This window comes from Natrix helvetica, assembly GCF_964273705.1.
Source record: "Natrix helvetica genome assembly, chromosome: 2".
Taxonomy (NCBI): domain Eukaryota; kingdom Metazoa; phylum Chordata; class Lepidosauria; order Squamata; family Natricidae; genus Natrix; species Natrix helvetica.
Genome location: NC_138552.1, coordinates 215,437,800 through 215,461,361, shown reverse-complemented (window position 1 = coordinate 215,461,361; position 23,562 = coordinate 215,437,800). Strand labels below are relative to the sequence as shown.

General features: G+C 40.1%; 1 protein-coding gene across 2 annotated transcripts in view; it reads left to right on the top strand.

Annotated features, from left to right (window-relative positions):
• UNC93A (unc-93 homolog A) overlaps positions 1-20,394 on the top strand; it is a 36,698-nt gene extending 16,304 nt beyond the window's left edge. For both annotated transcript variants that reach the window (XM_081943751.1, XM_081943750.1), the window contains exons 3-9: positions 340-521; positions 5,561-5,790; positions 7,852-7,980; positions 10,784-10,995; positions 12,535-12,670; positions 14,777-14,908; positions 18,518-20,394. In XM_081943751.1, the coding sequence (XP_081799877.1) occupies positions 340-521; positions 5,561-5,790; positions 7,852-7,980; positions 10,784-10,995; positions 12,535-12,670; positions 14,777-14,908; positions 18,518-18,789 (1,293 nt within the window). In that variant the 3' untranslated portion in view covers positions 18,790-20,394. The remainder of the gene's footprint in view (positions 1-339; positions 522-5,560; positions 5,791-7,851; positions 7,981-10,783; positions 10,996-12,534; positions 12,671-14,776; positions 14,909-18,517) is intronic.
• The last annotated feature ends 3,168 nt before the right edge of the window (positions 20,395-23,562 follow it).

The window sequence follows — 23,562 nt, the reverse complement described above, 5'->3', positions numbered from 1 at the left end:
CGCTGCATTTTCATTGCTCTGTACAATAAAGACTGATGAGTCCGAGTGTCCCAAGAGAGGAGCTTAATTTGTGGGCACCCATGAGGGGAGGGAGGCTTGATGAAAGTGTGTGATGATATCATCACCCAAATGCTCTGATTTCCTCAGAAATCAGGACACAGTAAGAACAGACAGCATTTTGTAATGACAATGCATTTGTCATATGTGTTTGATATCATAGTTTCATTACCAAACTTCTCTGGCTTAACTGTCTCTTCCTCTTTTTCTATTCATCATTGTTACCGATGTATTATTGTGTTTGCTATAAATATGTGCCTCCATTGCATTTTGTCTGTACAGAGCAGCCTCCACTCTGAAGAAGGCCTGGGAGTTGCCTCCCTGAGTATGATCTATGCTACTCTCATCCTGTCCTCCATGTTTCTCCCATCAGTCATCATTAAGAAATTTGGATGCAAATGGACCATTGTAGGCTCAATGTGCTGCTACATTACATTCTCTTTGGGAAACTTCTATGCCAGCTGGTAATTAGTATTTCCTAATTCCTATGACATTTGCAATGCATTTTGTCAGACACAAAAAAAAATCAGGACCATTCGTAAGGTTGCAGCATGAAATATTTATTCAACCCGATAAAGTATTTGGTCAACTAAAGTTCAACAATAAATTGTCAACAGATAAAGGTCAACAGAATTCAGGAGGGGTTGAACTTGGAATGCTTGTGGGAATGCAAGGACTCCAAACTTACAACATACTTAACTCCACCCTCCTCCACCTACCTGCTCCATTCCTACACATTTGTGGGGGGGGAGATGTAATTTCTGGCTGACATATCTGTAGTGGGCTACCACCATGAAAGATCTAATTGAATCTAACTAAATGGAAAAAAAGTATAGTAAATAGTTTGTTCATTAGATGGCTTGGGCTTCACAAAACATAAGACTGAAAGTCACTTTAGGATTTGATGGGGGACAAGTAAATGTTTTTAATGATAGCACCAAACTGAATGCTTTGAGGCTAAAAACATTACTGATACTTGAGGAATCAGCAGACAACAGCTGGAAAGGGAGATGGAGGAATATCTATAGAAGAGGTGTGCAACTTTTATTGACTTGAAGGTAAGAATCAAGTTTTTTTATAACATGCCAAGATCTTCAAATGAACAGAGCCAAAACCCAACTTTGTATGTGAGTTTTTAAAGAATGAAACTGGGGCCTTCGGCTCCCTAAAATGAAGTGAAGGTAAGAGAGAGCTTTTAAATATTTGAGATCAGGCCAGGCTTCAAAATGATACCGGTTTCAATCTGGATAGAACTCTTACAGGCCAATGGAAATAGGGAATGAAAGCCCAGCAACAGTTCCCTGCCCTTGGAAGAAAAGAAAGAAAAGATCAGATTTGTAGTGAATACCTTTGGTGTATTTCTTCTGCCTCGCTTAGTTTTGAGCATTTCTTCACCCACCCCAAGATCATTTTCAGATGTACTTAAAATAAGACACTGGGAGAAGCAGATCTCAAATAGTCTTACTAGTTTTGGGTTTGAGGGATAGCCATATGGGTAGGATTTATGCCACAATTTCCATCTGTAAAACTGCAGCTGTTGCTGTAGAGCAGTGGGTCTCGACCTTCCTGATGCCGCGACCCTTTAATACAGTTCATCATGTTGCGGTGACCCCCCAACCATAAAATCATTTTATGTTTTCTGTATTTTTTCAAAAATATGTGTTTTCCCATGGTCTTAGGCGACCCCTGTGAAAGGGTCGTTCGACCCCCAGAGGGGTCCCGACCCACAGGTTGAGAACCACTGCTCTAGACCATTCTATAGATCAGGGGTGTCCAAACTTGGGAACTTTAAGACTTGTGGACTTCAACTCCCAGAATTCCCCAGCCAGCATGGCTGGCTGGGGAATTCTGGGAGTTGAAGTCCACAAGTCTTAAAGTTCCCAAGTTTGGACACCCCTGCTATAGATGATTAAGGTGGTTTTGCTGATCCCTGGTTTGTGGTTTTGTTTTTGTCTTTGTCCTTTTTTTTAACCAGTCTACCTCTGACATGTCAGTGAAGGGTTTCTCATCAAAGCAAAACAACCACTCACATGCTGCTTTTTTCATGAGCTATTAGAACATGAACAAAAAAGCAGAACAAATAAACAGATACGCTGGGAAGTGTATAGCAACTGCTTTTGTAGCTGAGGCAACCACTTACGTCTCCTTTACCAAACAAAGCCTGGGCCAAGTGAAACCAAGCAGAAGCCAGTAAAGGCATTATCTAACGACTGGAGTTATAATTACATTTCAAAAGGAAAGGACAGGGAAAGAGAAGTTTAGCTAACATTTGATCAGCCTGGTATCCTCTCCGACCCCCATGATGTCTCATAGAATCATAGGGCCCTTATGCGATCCCAAGCAAACGGTTGTCCAAACTTTTCTTGAAAACTTCCAGCGATGGAGCATCCTGGAGATTCCTTGAACCTCCATCCAGAAAGTTGGCCAGATTAGCAGTAGAAGTCTGGGAGGAGACAACCCTCCCCCCCAAAATATCCAGAGGGTACTGTACTAGCCCTCCATTCCTGGGGAATGCTATGTGATCCATGTAACTTTAATTTCCACCAACCAGTGGTGGGATTCAAAAATTTTACTACTGGTTCTGTGGGTCTGGCTTGATGGGCATGGCTTGGTGGGTGTGGCTTGGTGGGTGTGGCTTGGTGGGCGTGGTAGGGGAAGATTACTGCAAAATCCCCATTCCCTCCCGATCAGTTGGGACTCAGGAGGCAGAGAATAGATGGGGGCGGGGCCAGTCCAAGGTGGTATTTACTGGTTCTCCGAACTACTCAAAATTTCCTCTACCGGTTCTCCAGAATTGGTCAGAACCTGCTGAATACCACCTCTGCCACCATCCTCTAGCGAGTACAAAATAATCGAGAGTATCACATGATAAAAAATGTGGTACCTTTATGCAGCCATAAATAAGTTGTACTTTGACCGTTAAACTTTTTAAAAGTCATTTCTTCTCATATTATGAGGGCTGGTTTTATGTGTTCTTATAAATAGAGATAGTCCTTAACTTACAACCATTCATTTCATGATTGTTCAAAGGTATGATAGTGCTGAAAAAAGTAACTTGCAACCAGGCCTTGTATTTACTATACAATCTTCACAATGTCCCCATAATCATGTGATCAAAATGTGTGTGCTTGGCAGCTGATATGTATTTCTCATAGTTGCAGCATCCCAGAGCCACAGGATTACCATTTGTGACCTTCCCAGCTGGCTTCCAATAAACAGTCACAAGGGCAGGGGTCGGCAACCTTAAACACTCCAAGAACCACAAAGGTCCTAACCGGAAACCCCCATTCAATTCTGGAGCTGACCAGAAGTCCGGTTCTCCCACCATAGAGTCTCCTCCTAGTGCAGTGCCCTTTTCCCTCTGCCGACAGGAAGTCTGGTTCTCCACCATAGAGACTCCTAGCGCAGTGTCCTCTTTCCTCTACCTGTCCTAACTGAAAGCCCCATCAATTGTGGAGCCGACCAGCGACAGGGAGCCACAACAGAGGGATGAAAGAGCCACATGCGACTCCAGAGCCATGGATTGCTGGCTTCTGCAATAGGGGAAGATGGATTTCACTTAATAACTACCCGATTCATTTAATGATCATGGTGATTCACTTAATACCCACAGCAAAGAAAAGTTTATAAAATTGGGGATGACTCACTAATAACTGCCTAGCTTAGCAATGGAAGTTCTGATCCCAGTTTGTGGAACTTTGAGGTCGTAAGATGAGGACTATATGCATAGCAATCTATCCCTAGTAGGCATAGCACCTCTGGAATATCCTGTGTTTCATTATATTAGACAGTCAGACTCAAGTAGATATGATGTGGACATTCCAGAATTATAGCTCACAATTTTCTCTCAGCCCATCCTATTTCAAAGGACTGTTGCCCTGGGGGTAAAAAGAAAAAGAGAGACCTATTCTGTAAACTGCCTTGAACCCTCAGAAATGAGAGTGGGCTTACAAACATGTGTGTTTGTGTGTCTTCAAGTCAGTTTTTGACTGCTAGCAACTGACTGCATTTTTCTTGGCAAACTTTTTGGGAAGTGGTTTGCCGTTGCCTCCTTTTCTAGGGCTAAGAGGAAGTGACTGGCCAAAGGTCACCCAGCTGGCTTTGTGCCTAAAACAGGCTACTCACCATCTCCTAGTTTCAAGCCTGATGCCTTCAACATTACACCAAACTATTAACACTACACCAAACATCCCCAAAGCCCCATAATTTCAACCTAAGACTGTCTACCATTGACCTCACCCCATTCCTAAGAGGTCTATAAGGGGCAGGGGTGGGTTCCACAAATCTACAGTGCCGTTTAGAACCGGTTCCTTCCCCCCACCTGTTCAGCACATCATCAAGATGAAGAGCGAGAGGAGGAATTCTGGGAAATCCACAAGTCTTAAAGCTGTCAAGTTTGAATACCCCTGGGGTTTTTTTTCTAAAGAGTTAGGGCTGCAAGGGTCTTGTAACTTGACAGCTTTAAGACTTGCGTGCTTCAATGCCAGAGTTCCTGAGCCAAAATGACTGGAGGAGGAATTCTGGGAGTTGAAGTCCACAAGTCTTAAAGCTGTCAAGTTTGAACACCCCTGGGATTTTTTTCTAAAGGGTTAGGGGTGCAAGTGTCTTGTAACTTGACAGCTTTAAGACTTGCGTGCTTCAAATGCCAGAGTTCCTGAGCCAACATTTTGGTTGCTAAGCAAGAGCGTTGTTAAGTGAGTTTCACCACATTTTACAAGTTGGCCACACCCACCCAGTCATATGGCTGCCAAGCCACTTTCGCCCGGTCACATGGCCAGCAAGCCATTCCCACAAAACAGGCCACACCTACAGAAGAGGTTCTTAAAATTTTTGAAACCCGCCACTGGTAAGGGGCGTGCATAAGCGCACTAGTGTGCCTACAGTCTCTGTCCTACTGTCTCCATTCATTCGTACCCATTTACTGTGTTCATATTTATGTTTATACTTATACCTGTTTTTTTTTTTTACATGTTTGACGAACTAAATAAATTAAATAAATAAATAAACTGACTACAAATTTAGGAAGTAAGTTTTAAATATGAATGGTAAGGAGTCTATCTGAACAAATGTATTGTTTCATTCTACACAGCTGCAGCTTCTGAGCCCCACACAGGGTCATAAAATGCTTTACACAGGCCTAGTTTTGATTTTATTAATGCCTAGTTCACTCTGGAAACCCTACCCAGAAACAGCCAATCCTGTTACTGGGCAAATAGTGGGTGGACATCACTTGAGTTTCTGGTGCCAACGTTGCAATTTGAACTTCTGTTGGTGATGCTTTAATTCTGTACTTGTATCATGACTTCTTACGCAACTCTGTAGGGACTTGGCATTAGAGTGAAGATGACAAAACATGTGAATCATTATTTGCCTCCCTTGCATTCTGTTTTTGTTCTTGCAGAGGGAATACAAATAGCAAATTTCTCTGAAATTCAGTGGAATGCTAAGTATTTGGGGATTATGTTTGTTTCATAAAAATAACCACATTAGGTGTTTTTGGCAGGTTCACACTCATCCCTACATCGATGATCTTAGGGCTGGGAGCAGCCCCACTCTGGTCAGCCAAGTGCACTTATCTTACCATGGCCGGCAATTTATACGCTCAGAAAGTGGGCAAAACTGGAAAATATATAGTTACCCAGTATTTTGGAATCTTCTTTTTGATATATCGATCCTCTGGAGTCTGGGGGAATCTAATAGCATCTCTGGTTTTTGGCCAGACTCCTAATAAAGGTAATTATGTTTAAGTAGACATGTAGTAAAGAAGACACATGAAGCCTATGTTATTTGTAAATAATGTAATGAGAAAGAAAACATTTTAAGGCTTTTAAAATTCTTGTCCTAGTATTATAACTGATCTTTGTTCTCTTACTTTGCCTCTTGGGCTTGCAAATAACTGATTCCAGATATAGTGTCAGCGTTCCAAATATCATGCAGAATTAAATCAGAGTCCAAGGCAGAGCTATCCTTAAAGTTCCAATTTAATAAGACAGACATGTTGGCAATGAACTGTGGAATCCCAAATCTGAAAACTTCCTGGGATTCCACCCAGTTGAAAGTTCATGATCTTATCCTCACCCATAAATCCATCACATGGTCCAATCTTCTTCGGCCACGCTGGCATCTTCACCCAGCTGGTTCCAGTCAGGTGCAGAGGTGCGGAGACAAAAGATGACCTTGGGCTTCTAGAAAAGAATGACAACAACACATTCCACAATTCTACTCCTTTCTATTCCCCCCTCCCAATTACTACACTAATGAAACAGCACAGTGAAATAATAGAAAGTGTGGCAGGCCAAAGATCCTAAAAGGAACATAACTGCAGGCCTGACATATAGTTCATATATTGCCCTAAATCGGAACATAATTTGTTGGATTTTGGTTTAGCATATTAGATAATCCCATGCAATTTTGCACTAGTTTTACTAATCATCTGACAAAGTACCAAGGTGACTCAAACAAATAATGTTTCTAGCATTTACACTAAAGAATCGGTCTATGGATTTATATTCTATGTTTTAATTGCTTTTATTTTAAGTTTGATTTAATCTTTAATGTAAGGATAATAGAGGCTAGATGGACTGCAACAGTAGTCAGTTCTTCTAAGAAATTGTTAGGGATTGAATGTTACTAATTAAAATCACTACTAATGGGGCAATTTTACAAAGTTGTATTCATAATTGGTAACATTTCCTGATTGACCAAATATTACTATTAGGAACAAATCAGAAACTGTTAATGGTACTCTTGAAAAGTTTCAAAATCTCATATTCATCTCAAAGGCACAGTTATTGGTTTGGGGGGGGGGGATCACAAATAATTGTTCTATTTTATCATGTGCATCAGAGGTGGTATTCAACAGGTTCTTTACAGTTCTGGAGAACTGGTAGCAGAAATTTTGAGTAGTTCAGAGAACTGGTAAATACCACCTCTGACTGGCCCCAGAGTGACCCCCCCCCCAAATCTATTCTCTGCCTCCCGAGTCCCTGCTGATCGGGACGGAATGGAGATTTTACAGTACCCTTCCCCTGTCGTGCCCACCGTGCCATGCCCACCAAGCCACGCCCACAGAACTGGTAGTAAAAAAAATTGAATCCCATCAATGATGTACATCAACCCATTAGCAAGTTCTTGATATAATTGCTTGAACGTCTGGACCACTGAAAGTAATTTAGAGAGAAAGACTTTGCAGCATGAATGCACAAGTAAGATCACTTAGGAATTTATTTTTTTATAACAGAGTGTACAGGGGGTTAGAATGGCCCCCAAACCTGTTAGTCTTTTATAAGGACCTAAAAACCTGCCCATGTTTTCATGCCTGGGGTGCACAGGGTGCCAATGGCCCCATTTCCAGGCTGTATTACTAATAGACCAATCTTGCTCCTATGTATATTTAATCTGGATGTTTTAAAATGTTTTTAGTATTTTTAATTGTAATATACTTTTTTGAATTGTAAGCCACCGAGAGTCTTTGACTGAGATGGGTGGTTATAGAAAGCAAATGAAAGGAAGGAAGGAAGGAAGGAAGGAAGGAAGGAAGGAAGGAAGGAAGGAAGGAAGGAAGGAAGGAAAAGAAATATCATAGACCTTCACAGATATTTCTTTTCCTTCCTTCTTTCACAGAAATAAGATTACCAATGCAGTTTAAATTTCTTTGAAACAAAACTTAAAACTGATGACAGGGAATCACAAGTGGATTGTATATTTGGCCTTCATTTGCTTATACAACCTTCATTCTTGTCTGTACTTTGACCATTAATAAAACACTGTTTCCTTTTGTTTTTAATGTATTAGTGAATCTCACGGAAGCAGATCTGATGTGCTGTGGTGTAGGCAGCTGCATGGTAAACACCACAAATAGGACTGTGACATCAATACGACCATCTAATACTTTGATCTATACTTTGATGGGAATCTACACAGGTAAACCCTCTCATGCATCTCTGACATATAATGAAGGAAAATGTGCATAATTTGTATGCATAATGTATCAGAGCACATTTTAAAGTTATATAATGCCGGACCTTACTGAAGCGAGGTTCTTGGTTTAGGTAGTGCTATGATGGAAGATTATGTAGGACAGGGGTGTCAAACTCGATTTCATTGAGGGCCACCTCAGGGTTGTGTTTGACTTTGGAGAGCTGGGGTGGGCATGGCCAGCTTGATATCACTCGTGTTGGGAGTGCCTGTGGCAGCCCAAGTGCTCTGCCAGTGAAAGCGGGCTCTCAAGCTCCATTTACAGCTGCTATGGCCTCCTGCAACCAACTGCCAGAAAAAACAGAGCTCGGGAGGGCCTCCCAAGCTCTGTTTTTGCTGGCAGAGGGTTGCAGAAGGTGGTTGCAGCAAAAAAATGGAGCTTGGGAGCCCATTTTTGATGGGAGAGCCACCGCGGGCCGATCCTTCACTGTTTCCAGGCGGCCCCCCAGATCTAAGCACCCTGCAGGCTGGATTCGGCCTGCAGACCTTGAGTTTGACACCCCTGATCTAGGAAATTTGCTTTTCATGCCTTGAGCTCCAACATGGCAAGATTTAAATTCTGAAAACCCTCAAATAGAGATCAAGGTTCACCAGTGATGAGGATCGATGGCACTGAATTTCAATATATGGAAAATCATTAATTGACCAAAGACAAATAAGAAAAATTTGGAAGTTTACAGTAGGATCCCCTAGGCTTTAAACAGGATTTACAAATTATTCATATATTTTACATGCTAAAATGAAATATTAAAATGAGAAAAGTGACATCATATATATATATATTTACATGTAAATTTGAACAGGATATTAGAGAATATCCACACCAGAGGAAGAATCTACTCTTAAAGTATCCCTGACATCAGATGGCTGTCTAGCTTTGTTTAAATCAGTGGTGGGTTTCCATTTTTTTTACTACTGGTTCGCACGCACGCGCAATGCTTCTGTTCATGCGCAGAAGTATCCGGGCAGGTGGGCAGAGCCTCCTGCCACCGCCACTACTAGTTCACCCAATCCAGGCTGAATCAAGAGCAACCCACCTCTGGTTTAAATGCTTTAGTGAAGGAGATCCGCCATCTCTCAAAGCCGCCCATTCCCTTATTAGACGACCTTTTATTGTTAGACAGGTTATTTTCTCCTAACACAATCAAAAACATCTCCCTTTTAATTTAAATCCATTGTTTCTTGCTAGTCCTTTATATGCTCTTAGGAACATTGCCGAAAGTAGTGGATCCTATTTTGTAGTGTCTGTGTTCGTAGCATACAAGGCTTTTCTGGATTTCTCCTCCACTCAGGACCGGATGTAGGAAGAAATCTCAATTGAATTAGAATCTGAAAATGAAAAGCTATAGACCAAGTCTATAAGTAAAAGCTATAGGCCATGTCCAATGAAGTTCAACCAACCATGGTACAGGGCCATGATGGCAGACTTATGGCACGCATGCCACAGGTGGCACACAGAGCCCTCTCTGGAGGCACATGGGTCGTCATCCCAGCTCAGCTCCACCATGCATGCACGCGCACCTCCCACCAGCCAGCTGGTTTTCAGGTCTTTGCTGCGCATATACGGGGGTGGGAAGCATGCAGGGGGGTCATGCATCGAATATCTTCAAATATTAGGGATCAAAATATTATGCTTTGACATGACATGCTTTGACTCTGAAGGTAACATTTTCCATTCAAAATATGTACAGAGAAACGGTAAATCTTACCAAATTCTGAATATTTTGTAGATCATTTCAATTCATATATTCAATCTTTTTGATTGGATTGAATTTACTTCAACCTCCATCAATGTAATATAATAAAAATTAACATTTCTTGCCAGAGGGAAGGTTGATCTTCTGGGAGGGAAATAGGATTAGAATTAATACAGTGCAGGAGGCTGAAGCCTTCATTAAAAAGCATTTCTCCCTCCTAGAGGACGAACACAGCCAAGGTAGTGAAAAGGATAGCAAGGTACAAGACAAGAAGGAAGGGGGGCTGTGGCTTCCTCGGGGGACAGGGAGGAAGGAGCAATATCGAAAAGGCTCAGGTCACAAAAATAAAAGTATTTGAAATATTAGTAATTGTTGATATTTTAGAAAGTGACAAAGGAAAAATGATTGAACACATGGTTGGCACAATATAGAATAAGATTCTGTTTTTTGCTTATCTTTTATATCTTGTTTTTAATATTGTAAAAATTATGAGATTTGGATGGATTTCTACCACTAGCGTGGGAGCTGCCAAAATTTTCTATGTATCCCCTTACCTTTTCCCATAAATGTTTAAAAACCAATAAAATTCTTTTTTAGAAAAAATTAACATTTCTGCTTTTAGTATAGTGTCCTTTTACACGTAATTTAGAAAATACTATCATTGCAAGGAAATGGCTCAAAAATATGCTCGTCTGGAGTAGAAGCAATATTGACGGATGTGTGATACCATATTCATGCTAATCTCAGTAAAGCCTTTGATTTGACCTGGAATGGTAACAAATGTTTCATGCAACAGCAGATTGTGGGGTTGTTGTTTTTTTCCTGCTAGCTGTCATAACACAAACGTCACAGCTGAGAAAAAAAAAAGTGAAAAAAGGATGCCCAAAAAGTATTTTGCTTTGGGTTAAAAGAAGACATTTTTAATATTGCTAATTTAAATTAGTAGCACTTAATATGCCAAGAAATATGACTTTATTATTAAACACCAATTTTTCCAAACAAAACATACCCTTTTAATTTTGTTTGTTCAAATACTTCCTTTCATTTTTCAGCTAGTGAGATTCTAGCCGTGTTGCTAGTAACTATATTTCTGGATCAAATCTCAACCAACCAAGCAGAGAGTGAAGAAAAGTCCAGGTCATCTTTTAGATCCACTTTTCTGGAAACATTTCAACATCTTAAAGATAAACGCCAGTGTCTCTTGATACCTTTGACTATGTATAGTGGACTTGAGCAAGGATTCCTGGCCAGCGACTATAATAAGGTGGGTTATAAAATATAGGTTTATCTAATCTACTTAAGGTGCTAAGTGAAAAAATGCAGAAGGAGCAGAAGTTCACCACAGAACTGCACCACAGAATACCCAGTGTAGACTGTCTCTCTCAAGGGACTAGAAAACGCATATAAATGATGTGCCACTAGATGTAGTCATCTATGTATTCCATTTGGCACTAATTCTTGGAAATGTTTTAAAAAGAAACAATACAACCATTTGGGAATCATACTGGGATTAAAGACACATAAGTATAGGTAGGAGAACTATTTCCTAGGCATAGTTTTTGGTTCTTTAAACAGTATGAACTATTAATTTATAAACCACTTCATCAAAATGATTTATTCAAAGAGTAAGTAGGCACGCAGGCAGGCAGGCAGGCAGGCAGGCAGGCAGGCAGGCAGGCAGGCAGGCAGATTCATTCATTCATTCATTCATTCATTCATTCATTCATTCATTCATTCATTCATTCCTTTGATTTCTATAGCTGTCCATCTCAGCAAAAGACTCTGCGCAGCTCACAATTCAAAACATATATTGCAATTAAAATTTGAAAAACATCATAAAACAATTAAATCAATAAAAATGTTAAAACGGTAAAAGATATTAAAACGTTTCAATACATACAAAAATGAGACATCTGTCCCATTAATAATATAGCGAGAAACAGAACTCTTGGCACATGGAGTGCTCCAAACTCAGGAGCATATCCAGGTGCATCAGAATTAAAACTTTCAGAATTCCTTGTCAATATGTCCAAAGAATATCTTTGCTAAGAATTCCAATGTGTTGAAATGACTGGGTTTTTTAAAATTACATTTTATTACATTTATATGGCCACCGGTGGAATCCCAAATAGGTGAAAACATAATATAAAATAATTTAAAAAACAAGTTGAGACACCTATAAAAAAAGCTCATCATCAATATGTTACACATACAAATGCCGGAGTTCCATTAGTATCCAATTCCTATGCTAGGGGAAAAGCCAAGTCATTACAATCTTCCAGAAGGCCGAAAGGGGTGGGTCTGTCCAGGGGGAGGCTCTTCCATAAGGCAAACACCGTGAGAATGAAGGTACACTTCCCAGAACCTCCCAAATGACATTGTTTCATCACCGAGATCCTGAACATGTTACCTCTTATTAGATTGCTGGAACAGGCAGAAACCAAAAGGGTAGGCTATCAAGCAATTACAACACACCTGGAGGATACTACTTTGAGAATGAGTACGTTATGTCTTTTCAACTCCGGGTCCAGTTTTCACTTGTTTTTGTGTTTAAGAACAGCTGCAGTAGCTGATCAAAGTCCTGGCTGTCTACCCATATTGCACAGCAGCTGCACACTGCATTTAAAGGCTCTATAGCGAGACAGGGAATAGCTTTATTGATCATGTACATGTGGCATGAATATTCAACATCTGCACTCTGAAGCATTCATCAGGTCTTTAACTGCAAACAAGAAAATTGAAGCTGCTGCTCTGTATAATAAAATAACTGTGGGCACCTCTCTCTTTCCCATTTTCTTTCTAGTTCTATGTGACCTGTGCTCTTGGGATAAACTTCGTTGGATATGTGATGATCTGCTTTTCAGCTACAAACTCACTCGCCTCCTTTCTTTTTGGCAAGATTTACCAGTTCACCGGTAGAAAGGTTCTCTTTACATTGGGTAGGTAAAGGCTAACTGAGTGCTTATCTAGTGTAATGGCCTGGATGGATTTGACTTGAGCTTTGAGAAATAGGATATAAGTTAAGCAATTGCTCAAGAACATAGTTTCCTGTTGTGGCCCAGCCGGTGCCGCTGTCACCAGACTCCGAGAGTGATACTCCATACGAGTCAGCTCCAGAGGAGATGTGCGATCCTGGACAGGATTCGGAGGCTGAGCAGGAATCCGAGAGTCTGGTCGGCCACCAGGTGGCGCCAGAGGCATGGAGCAGCGGTGAGAGCAAGAGGAGGAGGACTCCCGATGCCCTGCCTTGGAGCAGCGGAGAGGATAGTGACTCAGGACTTAGTAGGGCGTTTCGAGATGCCCGTTTCTGGCGCGCCCACAAACGCAAGGAGCGTGGGCGTAATTATAGGCAGTAAAGAGCTCCCAGGTGCTGTTGGGAGACGCCCTTTTTAGGTTATAAAAGGGTTGACTCTGGACAGGCTCTGCGTAGCAATCAACAAAGGACTTTTGACAGCAACTCTAGTCTGGGATCCTGGCAAGCTGGATTGCTGCTTTTGTGTGTTCTGTCTTTGTGAGTTCTGTCTTGGTGGCTTGCTGCCACAAAACCTCTTGTCTGTTGGTGTAATAAACCTTGTTCCCTTGTACTGTTCCGGAGTGTGTGTGCTGTGTGGGCAACGGAGGAAGGGTGGTCAGAACAGTTTCCCATCACTAGCAAGATGAAAAAGCAACAGTCCCAATAGTTACATAAATATATTTGCTGAATCAGTAACTTTATTGAAGAATTCTCCAAGGGTACCAGAATTATAATTCACTGTAATCCCAAGAGTTCTCAGGAAAGCATCTGTAGGTAAAGGAGCTGAAGGTTTCCAACTTTCCAACTTGGAGAAGGTGTTCTGGAAATCACCTGATCTATGGGGCTTCTTGTAATTTCATTATCCAGCTTATTAAGTTCATTATCTGACCTCATATCATCAATTCCGGTACTCTTTTTATAATGTATTGATATAGGTACCGTCTTTCCCTGAAAATAAGACAGGGTCTTATTTTCACTCCTGAAATAAACGCTTGGCCTTTTTTTCGGGGAGGTCTTATTATTTTTGAGGTGCAGGAAGTGGTGAGTATGGTCATGGCTGCTGCTGCATTGCAATATTTTCGAGGATGACTTATTTTGGGGGGAGGGCTTATTTTAGCGCATGCACTCAAAAGCCCAAATGGGCTTATTATCCAGGGAGATCTTATTTTCAGGGAAACAGGGTAATTTTTTTTAACAAAAAAATGGTCTTAGGGCTGTGCCTACTTTGAAAATGTTTTGGAAGAATTGCTTTAGATCTTACACAAATGTGGCTATTTTACTATTTGTTGGAATAGCAAAAGGAGGCTGCTGCTTTAAAGGCATATTACAGCAGTAGCATCTTTTTAGAGGCTAATGTGGCAGCTTGACAAAAGGCTGCCTGAATGAGAGAGGTCAGGTGATATATGAAGTACTTGCGCACTAAAACAATAGAGAGGAAGATACCTTAGAGGTCATGTAGACCAGCATTTGGCTCAGTGCAAGATTCCCTACAGCAGGGGCATCGAACCTGTGGCGTCATGTTGTTGTCACGTGATGTATCGCGACATTTTTTTCCCCTTCACTAAACCGGGGATGGGGGTGGCCAGCGTGTGACACATCTGGGCTGCAAGTTTGACACCCCTGCCCTACAGTATATCTAGTAGATGATCATCCACCTTCTGTGGAAAACCTTTAGCAAATGAGAACTTGCCCAATAATGTGGCAGCCTTTTCCACTGCCTAACACTTCATACAATCAAGAGATTCTTCTTAATGTCTAGTCTAAACCACCTTCCTTTGTTTTAACCACTGGTTCTAGTCCTGTCCTTGGTGGCAATAGAAAATATAGTTCCTAAGATTGAGAAACGCTACCTTCATGGTTTCATTATCTGGACCAATCCTGCTTCTTTCTTCCAGAGTTTACTGGGTGCTAGAAAGTAAGTTATAGCTAAGGTGCATTCTGGGTCCTATGATACCAAGCGGTTCTTAAATTCATAAAGTGTGAATTGGAATGTGCTTTACTATTTTCTCATGATCTTTGCCTCATCCAACAGGTGCCATTCTCCATCTCAGCTGCATAATAGTGCTATTGCTCTGGAAACCTCACTCAAACCAACTTGCCCTATTTTTTATAATACCTGCCATCTGGGGTGTAGCAGATGCTATCTTGCAAACACTAACCAACGGTAAGCATTTATAGTGAGAGAAGGCCAGCAGAAAGATGAAATAGGATTGTAGGTTTTATGCAAAGGAGATAATATCAGCAACTATATTAGCCTTCCTGGAAAGGGCCTCCTTGGCATGAACTGTTAGATTGATCTATGTGATGTTTGTGGATGGCCATTTAGACCTGTCCTTCTATGCATAATGATTCCACTCTATTTCTATGCAAATCTGATGAATTGTTTAAAATCTGCAGGAAGATCCACCTACATTTCTGTGTCCGTAAAAGTATATACGATTTCTCAAACATATATAGTTGCATTTCCCCTTAATTGGTCCCTTTTAATGCAAGGCTTTTTACAAAGCATGCTTTTTTTTTCACCTTCTCCATTTCAGTAGGAAGAAAATACATTGTAAAATTCTGAAAAGGGAAAAAACCTGAAGGATTTTGTATTGCACTTTGGATAGTCAGAGTATTGGATACATAAGTTCCCTTTAAAATAATGAGCTGAGTCAACTTCATCCCAAACCCATAAAATCATTTGACCCCTGAGGATTGTTAAAACTTAGCAACATATTTATCTTATACATTTATCTTATAAGGCAACATATTCTGCATACCCCATCTAGAATTTCACTGGCAGGGAGCAGCCTGGCATCAGTCAACTTTAGTAAGACCCTTTGAAGGAGGTGTTTTTTTTACTGTTTGCCACTTTGAAGATCTGCATCACCCCGCAACCAGACTTGTTTAGGTTTCATTCAAATATCTTTGTGTGTTTCTGCTTGCCTTTTCAGTTCCAAGAAATGGTAAGCTCAAATTACTAAACTAACACTACAAAAGGAGAGGGAAGGAACAGGAAAATTAAGAAAGATCATTGGTAAACTATCATAATGTAACATCACAGCCCATTTTGTATCTGTTGTTTTTTACAGTCCATTTGAAATTCATAGGTAAAGATTTATTTTTTATCATTCGCATTGACAAATAGTATCCAGCAGACCATCGCTGATCTCAGACGCTAAGCAAGATTAACCCTGATTAATAATTAGAGGGGAATTTCCTGGGATTCCCAGAATTGTAGGTTGGACAGATTATTATTTTTTTAAGTAAGGTGAAGCTCTGAAGAAGACAATGGCAAATTATACATCACTGCTCCAAATCATCACATAGATGAGTTGAAGATATCCTTGTGTTTGTTTAGAATAGAATAGAATAGAATAGAATAGAATAGAATAGAATAGAATAGAGGAGAGGAGAGCAGAGCAGAGCAGAGCAGAGCAGAGCAGAGCAGAGCAGAGCAGAGCAGAGCAGAGCAGAGCAGAGCAGAGCAGAATAGAATAGAATAGAATAGAATAGAATAGAATAGAATAGAATAGAATAACAGAGTTGGAAAGGACCTTGAAGGTCTTCTAGTCCAACCCCGCTTAGGCAGGAAACCCTACACCATTTCAGACAAATGGATATCCAACATCTTCTTAAAAACTTCCAGTGTTGGGGCATTCACAACTCCTGGAGGCAAGTTGTTCCGCTGATTAATTGTTCTAACTGTCAGGACATTTCTCCTTAGTTCTAAGTTGCTTGTCTCCTTGATTAGTTTATATTGTACCTTCTAAACAAACTTTTTTTAAAGGGGAGACTTATAACCAGAAGGCATTTAAAATTACTATTTGCATAAATGCACTTATGTCTAATAGTATAATTAAATAAAATGCTATATATGAAGAATTAACAAATAAACTGTTGAGTAGAAAACATTTTAAAGAATTTACTGTAGAGGATGGAGGGAGAAAGAGAGAGGATGTGTGTGTATTTATGAACTTCTCTTTGTGGGATTATTTTGCTTAGCAGTGTCTGGGCTATTTTTTAAAAAAAAAAACTTATGTATTTCCTTTCCCATTTCTGGGAGACATCACACTATCAATCTAAGAATAAAACTTAGACTGTGCATTTGGTTCTGTAGGATATAGCAATAGCACTTAGACTTATATACCGCTTCACAGTGCTTTACAGCCCTCTCTAAGCGATTTGCAGAGTCGGAATATTGCCCCCAGCAATCTGGGTCTTCATTTTACCGACCTCAGAAGAATAAATGAATCAACCTTGAACCTGGTGAGAGTTGAACTGCCAAATTGCAGCCAGCAGAAGTAGCCTGCACTATTGCATTTTAACCACCATGGCTCAATATAATGGTTAATATGATGGGCCAAGACCACCCTGACCTCACTCAGACATTTTATGCCACTTAATCCCTCTGCTATTTCACAGGCAGTGATTGCAGCCAGAAATTAGCTATGTGTTCTCCCTTGAGCTTCTTAATTATCTAAATCAGTCTTTCTCAATCTTGGCCACTTGAGGATGGGTGGACTTCAACTAGTCAAGGTTGAGAAACACTGATCTAAATTATCTAATGGTTACATGAGTTCATGCTCATTGGGCACTAGTGTTATAAAAGCTGCGTACCACCTAAAGAATCTAATGTCAGTTCCTGTAGTCTCTGCAAAAGACCCTCTATGCTCTCTTTGCATGCTCAGAAGTTCTTTCTCTTTCTTTCACAGAGTAGTTACATAGTAAAGCCATGCTTTAGGGTTGCAGATATTCTTCACATGCCAACTGCAATCGGGACCAGCAATTCGGTTGCTAGGTAATACAGTTTTTAACGGAGCTGACTTACACTGTCCGTTCCAGTTGTTGTCATTAAGCAAACCACTGCAGGTGATTAAGTGCAACATCACATATGTGGGTCTTCTTGCAAATTTCCTCATCGGTTCTGGTTGCCTGAAGTCAGTTGTGAATGTCACAAATGGCAATCACATGTTCGCAGGACGCTGCGAGTATCCTAAATTCACACCCATTGCAAAGAGCCCAAATCACAATCACTTGATCATAGGGAGGCTGTAACAGCCACAGCTTTGAGGACCAGTCATAAGTCTCCTTTTTCAGTGTTGTCATCACTTCAAACAGTTGTTGAATGAGTGGTCAGTAAACAAGGACTGTCTATATACTACTCCAAGCTATATACGGTATAAGAACAGCTCAGTTTAAAAGCCAGTAACATTGCTGACCCTTGGCCCAGTTCTCTCACCAAAGGATCATAATATTTTAAGGAGAATTGATCAAAAATTCATCAGCATTCAGAACCAAAGCAAGTCACACACAAAGCTATCTTTTAGAGTTGGGAGCTACTACTAATCAAGAGCTCCCCCTAAAGCACACCTAAAGAAACGCAGGATTCAGTTTCATTCATTCCGGATACATTTGTTCAGGATATGTGTGCGCTGCATTTTGATTTGCAAAGCTAAAAATATATCAAGCAGCAAATGAGGGCAAACCCACTTCTCTCTGTAAAAAGAGAAAAGACTCAATAAAGTCTTGCCATTCAGAGCAGAGATATGGGAAACCAAAGAGTTTGATATGATCAGAACACTCCTTCCTTGCAGCCATAAAAGGTATCCCAATCTATAACAGAGCGCCCTAAAAATATTTGACACAAAAGGAGAAGTATAATAAAAGATTTTAATGCAGAATCACCTTTGCTTGAAATAGATGACAACTGTTGTTTTAAAAAACATAAATCTGAGCTGATGTCGTAAAGATTATCTGATATCATTCTCTGATATCATTTTTTTTATAGCTCTCTATGGAATTTTATTTGAGAAGCACAAAGAGGCAGCCTTTGCAAATTACCGCCTGTGGGAGTCATTGGGCTTTGTCATAGCCTTTGGCTACAGCACCTTCTTAAGCGTCTCCATCAAACTGTACATTCTGGTAACTATTCTGATTGTGGCGATGGTCTTATATGGAGCAGTCGAATACCTGGAATCCAAAGTGTCTTCTGGAACACCTCATACTGCTAACCAGGAGCCAATCACATCACAGCAAAATGTTCAATCAACAAATCTCTAAGTAAGGAATCTATGCAGAAAAGGGTTCTAAATCAAAGCTTCCATAAGAACATTTACTGGACAATAGAGAATGATGGCCATGAGAAGGCTATAATAATGTGCACAGGATTTTTTTGAGTCTTCTTTTGTGAAAAGACTTTGCAGAGTATTATGAACTTTCCTTGTATAGACTCTCCAACCAACTTCACAGGATGGTTGTTATGGGGAACAAATCAGAGGTTGGAGTCCTGTGTAGGCCACCTGAAATCCTGGAACAAAGACAGTGGACAAATATAGCACTGATTTTCATTTTACCTATTTTTTTTAAAAAAAAATCAAAATCAATAAACAATGACAATCAATAAACAAAATATCTCTTTTTGCACTACAGAGTTTGTATTGACATAGCAGATATAAATTGATGGTTGCAACTGGATCTTAGTATAGTATAGTCTTTATTGCCATTGCACAAAATAAATACAACGAAATTGGTTGAAATCTTGTTGAAATCTGGAGTTAACATTTTCTTTAGAGTTAAGAATTCTGGGCAATAAGCCACATCCTAGCTCCTCATCTATGCAACTGTCAAATTTTGTATACATTCAGCTGTTATCATACAGATTGGATATATTTCCTGCAAATATGAGAACACATACATTCAGAAACAAGCTGAGTTTCCTGAGAGAAGGGTATTTTTTTCTGATTCAATGAGTCCGTGTAAAATTAGATACTCCAACCCTGCACCACGTCAAGGTCTAGCCGTTCTTTTTGCACAGGAAGGAACCTTAAAACTACAGATAGTTCTTGACTTACAATCACAATTGAGCCCAAAGTTTCTGTTGCTTAAGTGAAACGTTTGTTAAATGAATTTTGTTCCATTTTACGACCTTTCTTGCCACAGATGTTAAGTGAATCACTGTAGTTGTTAAGTTAGTAACATGGTTGTTAGAAGTGAATTTGTTTCCCCATTGACTTTTGCTTGTCAGAAGGTCGCAAAAGGTTGATCACATGACACCGGGACAATGCAACAGTCATAAATATGAAATCAGGTGCTAGGGCTTTGAATTTTGATCACATGGAATTGGGGATGCTGCAAGGCTCATAAGTGTGAAAAATGGTTATTAGTCACTTTTTCAGTGCTGTTGTAACTTTGAATAGTCATTAAATGAACTGTTTTTTAAAAGGGTTTTATTTTTTCATTTTCATGCAAAAAACCCACATGTATACTGTTACATAACCAACATTATTTTGTATTATTAAATATTTACATCAATTTGTCTTACCATCAACCCCCAAGAATGATTATTGGCTCTTCTGCTCTCCATACACCATATTTGTACCCTATCCATCACTTTCTTCTCCATCTCTCCTCTTCCTCCTTACCTTCTTTCTTCCCTCTGTCATCCTTTTCTTCTCTACTTCCCTTCCTCTCTCCTTCTCCTCTCTCCCCTTTCCACTCCTTCTTTCTCTCCTCTTCCCCCCATCCTCTCTCCTAACCCTTTCTTCTTCCCTTTATCTCTTGTCTCTTCCATACTCTTCATCTCATTTACTTGGTGTATTTCAGCCTCTGAGCTGGCTTCATTTTATGTTGATGGTATTTATAATTTCATTTCAATAAACATCTTTAATTTTAACATATATCCTCCTCCTCCTTTTTTTTGAAAGAAGAAAAAAAGTATACATATATAGCAATTATATTTTAACCCCCCCCCCCAACTTCTTTTTGGCCAAAATGTGGACCTGGTTACAATTTCCAGCTATTCTCATCATAATATTGTATAGTTATATATCATTACATGCCCCAAATTTTTAGTTCTGTCTTTATAATCTCAATAATTTTCCATTATAAGTATGTTTCATGTTCCCCCTCCATTTCTCCATATCTTAACTCAGCTTACATTTAATTGTCTTTAAATAACAATCCTTGCTGTTTAATGTTCATTACAATTCCGTTGGCCTGCTATGTAAAATAACAAGCAATACACACCTCACTTTTGTTCACCTTCTTAAGAATTCTATATGTGTCCATATTTCATATATTTAACCTATATTTAATTATCTTTCCATTATCATATTCAATCAATTAGCAAGTCCGTTTAATTATCATGTAAAAGAGTAAGTCACCTCTACTTTATATTCTCCACTAACAATTTCTAAATATCTGATTTCTCCCTAGTAAGTCTTTTATCCCAAATTCTAAAGTGCTTTTTCTTTCTACTGGGTATATCTTTTTTCTTTTCCACCCACTGCTGCATCTTTTGGCATATCCTCTGTCTCCCTGTCTTCTCTTCCTCTTTTCTCTTATCACTCCTTTCTTTCTTTTCTTTCTTCTCTATTCCTGTCTCTTCCCTTTTCTTTGTTGGGACATATTCCCCCCTTTTCAATTTTCCATCTGCCACTGTCAAATCCAGTGAAATATTTTGTCTGCTTTTTATTTGCCACCATTACCATTTCATTACCTTCTCCCTCTTTTTCCCTCATTTCCTGCCTCTCCTCAGTTTCTAACTTCAAGATTCTATTTAAACTTAAGTTTAATTATTTGTGCATATTTTTTATAATTTCATGTAATTCTTCAAATTTCCACCTTTCTACATAATCCAGTTCCAAGATTACAGTTAGTTATACAGTTACCGTATTTTTCAGAGTATAAGATGCACTGGAGTATAAGACACACCAAGGTTTTGAAGAGGCAAATTTTAAAAAGTAGGTATGTAGATAGAGGGATAGAGAGGGATAGAAAGAGAGAGAAATACAGTAGGTAAATAAGGATAGAGAGAGAGTAGTTAGGTAGGTAGGTAGATAAAGGGATAGAGAGAGAGAAATAGAAAGAGAGAGAGAAATACAGTAGATAGGTAGGAAGAGAGAGAGAGTAGATAGGTTGGTAGGTAGAGGGATAGAAAGAGAGAAATATATATATATATAGAGAGAGAAATACAGTAGATAGGTAGGGAGAGAGAGAGAGTAGTTAGGTAGGTAGGTAAGTAGATAAAGGGATAGAGAGAGAGAGAAATAGAGAGAGAGGGAAATACAGTAGGTAAGTAGGGAGAGAGAGTATGTGTGTAGGTAGATAGATAGGGAGAGAGAGAGAGAAATAGAGATAGAGAGTAATAGAGTAGTTAGGTAGGTGTTTCTGCTGGCATAGCACTTGATCAATGTAATTCTCATCAATCAGTTAAAGAGCTTTCCAAAAGGGGGAAAAAAGTTTTTGCACTCTGCAAACCTCCCTAAAACAACCCATTTTTCGCAAAAACGGCCCGTTATTTTTTAAAGGCATGAATAGCCGGGGGGGGGGGCTTGCAGAGTATTCCTGGGGGGGGGGTGAGCAAAAAATGGCCTGTTTTTTGCAGAAAGGGTGCCCGTTTTTTGTCAAAAAAATTGCATGCATAGCCTTATGGAGGCTTATAGAGTGCTGCTGGGGGTTGGGGGGCAAAAATGAGTCATTTTTTGCTCATTTCTGCCCTCCCCAGCCACCAGGAGCTCTCTAAAAGCCTCCATAAGGCTATGCACAGCCATTTTGGTGAAGGGGTGGGGCTTTGGGAAGCAAAAAATGCTGTATTCGGTGTATAAGACGCATCCAGATTTTCAGCTTCTTTCTTGAGGAAAAAAGGTGCGTCTTATACTCCGAAAAATACGGTAATTATAATTTAACCTACCCCTCTCCTAGAAGAATGAAATATTCTAGGAAATATTAAAAAGGCAGAATATTATATTTCCCAGGATGACAAATGGAGAAACATGTTTTTTGAGGCAGGAAGCAGACTCACTCTTAATAGTCCCCATCCTCGTCAATAGCCCACAGCAGATGTCAGCACTTAAGAGACAAAGAGATGGCTAGGTCTATTCATAAGCAAATACCCTCACCCAAGATCTAACAAAGGTAGGATTAGCCCTCAGCCATAATAGGAATTGCCCAAAGCCTCTTCATCACATCGTCCAGCAAGATTCAGCCAAGCCTGGGACACAGACAGCCTACAAAGTTAGCTAAGATCCCCATCCCCTGGGAATCTGACAGCCAATAGGAGACTTTGCCACAGGAAGAGGAAGGTCAAAATCAAACCCCAAGAGAGGGTATAAATAACACTCACTCTTCACCCCATGTGGTCAGCTACCCAGAATCACACATTCAATCATCTTTCCAAGCAGCCTCCATGTTTCCAGTGTCTTTCTCCCCACTTGGAACTGAACCCAGATGGACATTTCTTCCAACACTGGAAAAATTCTCTTTGCTGAATCCCAGACTCGGCAGAGTTAGGAATGAAAGAATTCTACAATCACCGACGCTTCCTCCAAACTTGCAAGGTTGACAGAAATAAAAACTTCCTCCGCTTAAATAAATCTATGTCTGACACTGAAGGAACTATGAATCCATCAGGTCACACTGAAGCTGAACCTCAGGACTTGGGAATGAGGTGTGGCAAAAAAAAAAAATTACAAATGAAAAAGCCAACTGCATGACGGTTCTGCATGACAACAGAGTTTCAAAGAAAAGCAATCATTTTTTTCTCTGGCTTCCAACATGCTGCAAGCGAGCCGGAAATAAATTGGCTCAGCTTTCAAGCAATGTTGATACTGTGGAATCACGGAGGTCCGGAGCTATAGTTCAGAATCTATTGCTTATGGGGAGCTGGAGCAGAGGTGGGTTGCTCCCAGTTCAGCCTGGATCAGGCAAACTGGTAGTAGCGGTAGCAGGAGGCTCTGCCCACCCGCCCGGATGCTTCTGCACCTGTGCATGCGCAAAAGCGTCATGCAGGTGCGCGAGCGCGAGAGAGTGTGCGAGCAAACCAATAGTAAAATA